Source organism: Mchenga conophoros, linkage group LG8 (assembly GCF_057382185.1).
Source record: "Mchenga conophoros isolate Kocher_MC1m ecotype Shallow Benthic linkage group LG8, M_conophoros_male_GT1.1, whole genome shotgun sequence".
NCBI lineage: Eukaryota > Metazoa > Chordata > Actinopteri > Cichliformes > Cichlidae > Mchenga > Mchenga conophoros.
This window is the reverse complement of record NC_140533.1, coordinates 15,338,737-15,347,821: the sequence shown is the minus strand read 5'-3', so window position 1 is coordinate 15,347,821 and position 9,085 is coordinate 15,338,737. Positions and strand designations below refer to the sequence as shown.

Sequence of the window (9,085 nt, the reverse complement as noted above, 5' to 3'; positions counted from 1 at the left end):
CTTGTTTTTGAGTGTTGATGTTTCTTTAAATTCACACGAGTCAGCTTTAAAAATAAAAAGCTCCTCTGCAGAAAGAAATATTTGATCTACTCCACTATTGGCAAGAACCTGGTGACAGTGGGAAGGAAAATCTGCCTCTTAATAGAAGAAACCTCCAGCAGAAGCAGTTGGTTGTGATAAAAGTCTGGTGAGAAAATTTACAAGCATCAGGCATAAGAAGATAAAGATTATTGATAGGTTATACGATTGGATGTTGAAAGGGCAGTTTGATAATTTTATTTTTATTTTTCAGTCATAAGTTTGTGTATGATAAGCAGTTGATTTATACAGAATTACTGTAAGTCATTTGCTGTGCAGGGTGAGACGGTAAATACTTTAGTTTTTGACTCCTTTACAATAAATAGAGGAGAAATATACACTCACCAGCTAAGTACACCTAGCTTTGTGAGATGGCACAATAACCAGCTGGAAGCAGAATGCAGAAGATGGTACACTGTGGTGATAAAAGGATGGAGATAGTCAGGAATGATACTCAGGTGGGCTGTGATGTTTAAACGATGCTCAATTTCTACTGAGACCTAACATGTTCCAAGATATCCACCACAACGTTACAACACCTGCATCACTTATGGAAGGCAGGATGGATCCACGCCTTCATGGTAGTTACACCAAATTCTGACCCTACCATCTGAATGTCACAGCAGAAATTTCACTATGTGTTATGCCTGTATAACTATGCATGTGACGAATAAAGAACCTTGAACCTTGAAAGTGAAGCTTCCTGTTCTTAGCTGACCAGACTGGGACCCAGTGTGGTCTTCTGCTGCTATAGCCCATCTGTTCACCTGCATACCTTAGTTGCAACAGCTGAACTCTGACATCAAAATAGGCATAAAGTTATTTTCACACAACAAGCGGCTCCTCACTGGAAATTTTCTCCTTTTCAAACTGTTCTCTGTGAGCCCTAAAGGCAGTTATGTGGGGAAAACCCAGTAGATCATCAGTTTCTGAAACACCCAGACGAACCCATTATGTTTAAAGTCACTTAAATCGTCTTTCTGATCCTCAGTTTGAGGGTTGAATATGTCTACATTCACAAAAGCATGTTGCCACATGATTGCTGGATATTTACGTTAATGAGCAGCTGTACAGCTGTACCTAATAAAATGGACACGGAGTAAATAAACGTTGCAGTCCTTTAAAATGTCTGCTGTGTGTGAGAAAATGTGCAAGGATTTTTTCCCCTCTTCTTCTGGACCATTAAGAGAAGCGAAGGGCGAATAAACGCTCCGTGTGTGAGGGAAATACTGACTTTGGCCACCAGAGGTCACTATTCGCTCACTGAGGATCGTGTGTAATTAATTGTAAAGTAGTTACAGGCAGGGTTTGAACACAAACGCTAAAAGAAACGAAGAAAAGACGAAAAAAAACCACCCAGACGACATGTGGGCGGCACGTGGGCGGAGGCGACTTGACAGCTGCTGGGAGCCGCGTGTGACGTGTCCACGCCTACGCGTCACCTCACAGGTGAGCTCGCTTAAAGGTTAATGAGCGTCACGCGCTGTCAAACGAGAGAACGCGGGTAACGCTGCGAAGGTGGTCGCGATCCGTCGACTTCATCAGGAGAGGAAAGAAGTTGTGAAATGAATTATGAGTGACTCAGAGCAGCAACACGTAAGTCTGCTTCAACATGCTGCTCTTTAATGTGTGTGCTTTAATCAGGCAGCCATCGCATGCCCGGAATGAACAGATGGTGAAAGTTGGATTGAAAACTCCACACGTGTTGTTGCGTGATTTATTTATTTGTTGGCCTATTTGCTGTTTAGAAACACTCTCTTCATTAATAAATCTTAAAAAGCACTCTGTCTCCACGCACCAGGATGTGGTGCAGGTGTGCGAGCCGCAGTGGCCTGAGAATGGAGAGGACTGGAGTGATGGAGAAGGTGGGACGGATATGGACTCGGGGCTGCAGGCCATGGCCGAGGAAGATGAGGAGATAAACGTCCACAATGAGGAGACGTTTGGGATGGGTGTGTAACTTGTGCTTACAGGTGTTCTTCTTTTAAACTTCTTTGCCCCCCCACGTGTCTGTGTGTTAAACGTGAGCTTTTACTATCAAAAAATAATGTAAGCATCCAGCATGATAATTTGGCATTCCAACTTAAAACTGAGGCTTAATAACACTAAAAATGTTTATCTTACAGGTCAGATTAAGGTTAAGTGGAAAGAAATTAGTCGTCTTCTTTCAGCTGCTCCTTTAGGTGTCACACCAACCTCCTTCACTACATCCAAAAACCTCTTTTGTTGTTTCTTCCTCGCTCCATCTTCAACATCCAAACCATCTCAGCGTCTCCTCTCTGCAACTTTGTCTCCAAACCGCTCAACCTGAGCTGTGAAGATCTTAAAATGTTCAGCTCCAGCTCAGCCTCCTTGATCCCTTTTTATTGTGCACAGTCCTCTTTGACGTAGCTTAAATGCACTTCTTAAATGCACGACGGCTCATAAGGTGCTGCCTTTAGGGTTGAATCGGGCTTTGTTGGGTAATGTGTGCTTGTTTGGCTGCTGTGCTCGAACCCAGGGTTGTGAAACATACGGTCCAGGGGCCTGAATAGACTCCGGTCCAATAAAAGTTGGGGAGCTTTACCTGTTCGCAAACCCTGCCATTTTTACTCATACGATACCTTAGAGTAATAGGCAAGGTTATTATAGTTAAACTGAAAAACAAAATGTGAAAAAACACTTGGTTGATTAAAAGAAAAAAAGGAAAAACTTGACTTTTGGGGCCAAAAGATTTCAGGAAACCTCTGCAGCCTTTAGAGGACTTTTCTGGTTCTGACCACTTAAAAGAAATATGTGAAGTTGCATTTTTGCATCGTTTTTACAGGGTTACTGGGAATCTAACCTGTTAACCTATCAGAAAGCAGAGTTTCCACATCTGTTTCTCTTTGTTCCCTGCCTGCATGTCTAGATTTGGATGCAAACGGGACCACAGAAAAGTCCAGCAGCAGCCTTCAGTTTGGAGAGGCTCCGCCTTCGCCGCCGCCGCCGCCACCTGCAACACCCCCTCCCCCACAGCCCAAACCTCGGTCTCCCCGCAGAGCCCCGTCGCCTCCCCGACAGAAGCTGCAGTATTTTCCGTGGGCTTCCTCGAGGCAGCGCGGCAGAAGTAGGGGACAGAGAGCAGCTCTGGGCAGGGGGCAGATGTTTGAAGACCCAGCTGTGATGAGAATAATCGAGGGCCGACCGAGCCTTAAGGTGACAAAGATGAATCTGTGTGTTGTCAGAAAATTGCACTAAAAACGTTAAAATCCTCCGTTTGATCCATTTTTTGCTCTTTTAAGAGTCTTGACAGTGCCATAGTGGACTGCGGGACCACCATGTACCAGCGTCCCTTTGAGGATGATGTAAGTGCCAACTTTTAATCCTTTTACTACACTTTGTTTTTCTTCTGTGGTGCTGATGCTTCTCTTCCATGTTTGTTTTCCATCCTAGATGATGATGCCCTCTTACAGAAAAACCAGAAGAACCTCAGGATCCATACTTGAGGTTATGATCACTTAAGAATGTGTTATACATATAATGACAAGTTCATTGTATTTTTATCTTTGTATCTTCCTGTGTTCTGTAGGACAGTGCTATAGTGTGTGTAATTGGGCACAGAGGTAGAGGTCAGACTCTGAACTCCAACTTTGTTGACTTGCCGTACTCCGCCGGGCCCCTTTATGGGGTCAGGCGAGGGGAATCCAGAGGATTGTACTCCAGAAGACAGTTTGGCCATCGAGGACCCACTCAGGTGGGCAACTGGCTTTTTACCACCTGGATATTTGTGTAACTGGATAGATGCTGTTGTGTCACTGCTTCTAAACAATCAGCTGACTCACTGTAAATTGTGGACTTCTTCCCTTTTTTAAGTTCTACTTTTTTTTTTTTTCATACAGGTGTACCCACCCATAGTACCAAGATCCCCCCTCTTCCCACGTCAGCCACTGACCCCACGCCAGCATTACAATCAGGTTGATTTCAGTATTGCTCACCCCTTCATTTCCGTGTTTTTGTGCAGATCTGATTTGATCTTGACTTTTATTTTGTACTAAAGCAGACCAGGGCATTCATGTTTCCTCCAACCCACCCCTGCCCCTCGACGCCTCAGACTCCCAAAATGATGCAACTTCGCTTCGGAGCCAACTCACCAAGGCCATCCCCTTTTTACAGCCCCTCTAATCCAGTACAGCCTTTCAGGTGCTTGACGTTAATGTTGCTGAAACAGGTTTGGTCAACAAAATGTATAGTCTGTTAAACTCTGACTATAAATTTTGAGTTCATGAAGTTTGAGATGCAAAAGTCCAAGACGAGCATCACGGTGGCTCACTGTTGGGTGTGACCTGGGCGGGGCCCTTTCTGTGTGAGGTTTGCACCAGAGAACATGTTAGTTTAAAGCTGCCTCTCATAGTTTAGGACTCTTTAAAAAAAACAAAGAGACTTTTAATCTGTTTAAATAAAAGTTTGAGTATTGTGTGTCATGCATAAATATCAGTGAGTGGTGCTAATGTTTATCTGCAAGGTACAGGCAGATGTTCTTGGATGTATAAGCCTTCTGGAAATGAAAGATGGAGATTTCATATATATAAATGCATCTTCTCTTTATGTGCTCATAACCAAGCACAGTCTGAGATTTCATGCATACTGATGAGACAGTTCTCTAACCAGTAGGTACCCTGGTCCAGCCACGCAGCTCCATCCCCAACACAAACGACTGCTTAGTCAAAAACAGCGGCTATTCCAAAGGTTGGTGCATGGAGTGAAGAGTTTGATCGTGTTGGGTCATTCGCTATACTTACGGCCAAATCTGACCTGCTTATAGAAAGCCAGAGGGCTGGGATCCGTACTGTAACCTTATGACGGCCAAAGAAAAGGAGTGGATCACCCGGCTGCAGATGATCCAGCTGCAAAGTGAGAATCCTTACCTTGAAGACTACTACTATCAGGTAGGAAATAAAAGCTTTGCTCTTTAATTTTTTGATGGGAGAGGGGAAGCGAAGAAGCATTTCATTTTTGATTGCCGGTGAACCTTTAAACTGTTACAGGAGTACTATCGTCGAATAGAATCAAAGATGGCCGAAGAGGAGTTGGGCATCAGGAGCAAGAGGGAGCCACCTAAGCTCACCACGCCTTACGTCAAAAAAACAGACTCCTACACACCGGGTTAGTGAGGCACAGGCTGCGTTTCTCATTGAATGTTGAGATGCTTGTACCAGAATTTGCCCGTGAGAGTAGGAGAGACATTATCTCCACGCTGCTTTGATTTAACAAACATTTTTCCCTCCAGCTGCTGTTGGACTCGTTTGAGTCGGTGAATAGTGCATGCAGGTAGTCCTGCCTTTTTGAATGTTTTTGGAGGTGCACGAGGCCTAAAATGCTTCCATCCTAAAACATTTGTCTCATAGATGCCTTATTTTTGATCCTTCTGAATGCATCTGTTTCTACAGGGGTTGCTCTGCTTATGTGTAAGAGTCTCTTGTTCTTGCAGTGGTGCACATTGAAGGCTCTTTGGGTCAAGTTGCAGTTTCCACGTGTTACTCTCCTCGCCGAGCCATCAGTGCTGTTCATGCAGTCCAGCCTCAGGGTCTGCTTGAGGTGATTGTGTATTTTGGAGGTTCCCTGTGTTTGAGTGTTTTCGGTCTGCCTTTCCTGCTACTGACCTTTATTTCCTCTCATTTAAGTATCAGAAAGACACCAGACTACAGCGATTAGACATCCTTAACAAAATAGAAAAGGTACCTGATTATGACTTGATTTGACACAGCAGTGAGGTTTTTTTTTTTCTTTTTTTTTTTTTGCCGCCTTGTAAAATGGCTTCTGTCCTGCAGTTGTTCATGGTTCTGTTAGAGGTGGAGGAAACTGAGAGGATGAAAACTCCATTGTTGTCCGAAGCAGAAGAAAGGAGGTTGGTGGAGAAGATTCAGAGGAAAGTGGAGCACATCTACTCCCAGCTGCAGCACCACAATCCCCTGTGAGTCATGCAGTTTGTCATTTAATGCATCCTAACACGTGACTTCATCGTTTTAAACACTTTAAAAAATTTTGATGCAGGGAATCGGAAGGGGACTTCATTCCTTTTCTGCTCGTCTCCAAAGGCAAAAAGCTCGTCGCCCGTCTGCTGCCGTTCTTGAAACACGATTCTGCACTAAAAATCTTGCGTGTTGTCACCACTAACCTACCAACACTGATGAGCAGAGACGCAGACGAGGTAGGGCAGCTTTAGCTGTGCAAAAGGAAATGTAAGCTGAATGGTCTGCTTAGCAACACCACTTGGTGATATATTTATTTTTGGTTCTTGTTTGGTTTCCTGATGTTACTCAGCCTCTACCAGTTACAGCTGGTTTTACAGTCTACACGGACGGGGTGAGATTGAAGAATATATTGAGCCTTGATATATTCCAGTTACAGGAGAGATTTGCAAATGGAAAAAAAACAATTGGTCTTCTACAGGCCTACTTGGCACAGCTCCACCTATAAACACACAAGGCTGGAGTTATGCACATAAATGACGAACATCAAGTGTCTTTATAAAAATGACTGGGCTTAATCTTGTCTTTTCAGACCCTTCCTGTGCTTTACCCACCTCTTCGAAATGTGATCGGTGGGCTGGCGTTCAGTCAGCTCATTGGCGTCCTCAAAGATCTGACCTCTTTGGAGTCTCTAACGACATACGAGTGTCTTGAGCTGGCATGTCAGAACAAGGTCTGTGCTTTTGTTTTTGTGTTCTGACCTACAAGGCCCTGAAAGTTCAACTTACCCAGGATGACATTCTATTTTCTGGCTTCACTTATCCTGACACGGTGGCTTAACTTAACTAGTTGATAGTTAAGTTAAGCCACGGTTCATCAGTGGCTATGAGCACATTTACATGAAGCATGGTGTTGTAGCATCTGACCAAGCACAATATCGTTAGTGTATATTTGAGTAAGCGAGGCTAACGGCAGTGAATCCAGGGTTAACCCTGAAGTTGCCTGGATAGTGGTACAGGTCTTTGTTCTAATTGGTGGATTTCTCTTCTCCCTTTCAGTTCGGCCTGTCCTTGCTGTACGCTCTGCTCTCCCAAGGAGAGAAGCTGCTGTCCTCGGGTGTTCCTCTAGAGCCCAGCATCGGGGACTTTGAGACCTGGTGGGAGTCTTTTAGGTTTTAATATCAAATGAAGTGACGGGTCTAAGCTTACTCCTGAGACTGATGTTTTCTCTTTTAGGACTGACATCATATTCCAGGTGGCAGGACAACTATCCCAGTGTTCGCTGGTGGAGCCGCTCCTTCTGCCCTCAAACCTGCTCACTCTCTTCTGCCGTTACCTGGACAAGCGTACGGTGCATCAGCTGAAAAGCAACATGGAGTAGGTTCTTTTTGCTTCAGAGGATGACAATTTAAATTGCTTTAATAGAACTATTGTGGACGTGGATGCAAACATCACCAAATATCTTCATTCAGGTCTGTTACTGGATGCCTGGCTCTTCCATCTTAAGGTGGACAGCGGTGGCTGGTGTTCTATTGATGACCAGGATGCTGTGAGCACTAGAGTGAAAGGAGGCGAGGCACAAACCCCCCTCGGTGCTCATTGAAACGGACGCTATATATGTGTATATTTAATCTCCTTTGACCTTTTTGATTCTTATTCCCTCCCCTCACCCGTTCCCTCACATTTTTTTTGCACTTGAACGGTTTCCCTGTTTTGTTTTCCTTTTATCTGATCATCTGACTTTCCTCACTTTGGTTTCCAGTAGGTTACATCAGCGTTACAATGAAATCACAACCCTCCCATTTTCCCGATTTAGACCATAAACCTCTACATTTAGATTCAGTCACTTCTAAATGTGCTGTTTCACACTTGGTGACCAGGGTGTGGATTGTATAGTAGTGTATGATTGTACAGCTGAACCAATATGTTGACCATTTGAAAACCATTTAAGGACGTTGTCGTGGCCCATCAATGTGCCGTGCAGTTTGGGGTTTTGTTGAAGGGCTTGCATTGTTTATACTAGTAATGAATGTAATAGGATACATTTGTAAATTTCTATCTGAAGGTTTATGTTATGAAGAGGGATTTTATTTATTCATTTGGAAACAGGAATAATTTAAACTGCACCTTTGTACAGCACTTGCAATATAAATAAAAAAACTTTGAAATTGCTCAAGTCTGTAGAAATGAAGTGAAATTATTTTATTTTTGTGCTCCTTGCAGTCTTAAAGGTTCCTGCTGCTCTCATCAGACCTCATCTTTGTGTTATCTTGGACTTCTTAAATGCTCCCTGGCTATGGTCCACTCATCACAGTGGACTGTCTGCTTCTCTCTGCATGTCACTTAACTACACCCATGAGTCTGTCTTCCTCTTTTCCTCCTGCCTGGCATCTCTGTGGGTCAGTATGTCCACTTTCCCTCCTGTGGACATGTCCAAACCACCTCAGCCTTACTTTTTTTTGTTTCTTTTCTTCCCAGTGGCACAGTATTCAAACCATACATTGCGGCATGTTTCGTTACACTCTTGTAAAGCTTCTTTCGCTCTTGCTGCGATCATTGTCAGAAATCGCCCCTGGCACGCCTCTTCACTCACTCCACCCTGCCTGCACTCCTTTTCACCTTTCTTGTGCACTGCCTGTTGCTTTGGATGGTTTGTTCCAGGTATTGAATGTCACCCACATTTGCTACTTCTGCTTCCTGCAGCTTTACTGTTACATACTCACACTGGAGATCAGTGTTTGCAAATATCAGCCCAGGGCCATTCCCACCTGACCTGTGTCAGCCTGTCCATCACCATGCATACACGAAGGGGCTCGGAGCCGATTCCTGATGTAATCCAGCCTCATCTGTCACTCCTGACTTCCTCATACCACACAGTTCCTCGCTTAACAGCCTGTCATGTCTTCTGGACAGCCTCTGTACTTTTACATTAACACATTCAAAGTAATTGTAACATCTGCATGTTTTATCAAAGACACTTTTAAAGAATCTGTTTTGTAGCAGCCTGATATGGCAAAACGGCGGATTTATGGAGTGAATTCAAATATATCACCTAAAGAAGTTTTAATAAAAAATTAT

General features: G+C 43.9%; 1 protein-coding gene across 3 annotated transcripts; it reads left to right on the top strand.

Annotated features, from left to right (window-relative positions):
* The first annotated feature begins 1,567 nt into the window (after window positions 1-1,567).
* patl2 (PAT1 homolog 2) lies at window positions 1,568-8,172 on the top strand. Of its 3 annotated transcripts, none has more exons than XM_085283389.1 (19): window positions 1,568-1,674; window positions 1,880-2,030; window positions 2,969-3,255; window positions 3,342-3,404; window positions 3,493-3,546; window positions 3,629-3,793; window positions 3,939-4,013; window positions 4,100-4,239; window positions 4,708-4,785; window positions 4,862-4,985; window positions 5,085-5,202; window positions 5,528-5,634; window positions 5,721-5,774; window positions 5,868-6,010; window positions 6,091-6,247; window positions 6,601-6,741; window positions 7,067-7,164; window positions 7,244-7,384; window positions 7,480-8,172. In XM_085283389.1, the coding sequence occupies exons 1-19, from the start codon at window positions 1,651-1,653 to the stop codon at window positions 7,511-7,513; spliced, it is 2,154 nt and encodes a 717-aa protein (XP_085139515.1). In that variant the 5' UTR covers window positions 1,568-1,650; the 3' UTR covers window positions 7,514-8,172. The 3 variants fall into 3 exon arrangements, with proteins under 3 accessions (XP_085139515.1, XP_085139516.1, XP_085139514.1); XM_085283390.1 differs by having other exon boundaries at window positions 4,097-4,239; window positions 4,711-4,785; XM_085283388.1 differs by having other exon boundaries at window positions 4,097-4,239.
* Window positions 8,173-9,085: the final 913 nt, after the last annotated feature.

Excerpts from the sequence above, each read along its gene's own strand:
- patl2 (XM_085283388.1), top strand. The coding sequence starts at position 1,651 with ATGAGTGACTCAGAGCAGCAACAC. Across the intron at positions 7,165-7,243 it reads ATCGGGGACTTTGAGACCTG|GACTGACATCATATTCCAGG; the intron begins GTGGGAGTCTTT and ends TTTCTCTTTTAG. Across the intron at positions 7,385-7,479 it reads CAGCTGAAAAGCAACATGGA|GTCTGTTACTGGATGCCTGG; the intron begins GTAGGTTCTTTT and ends ATCTTCATTCAG.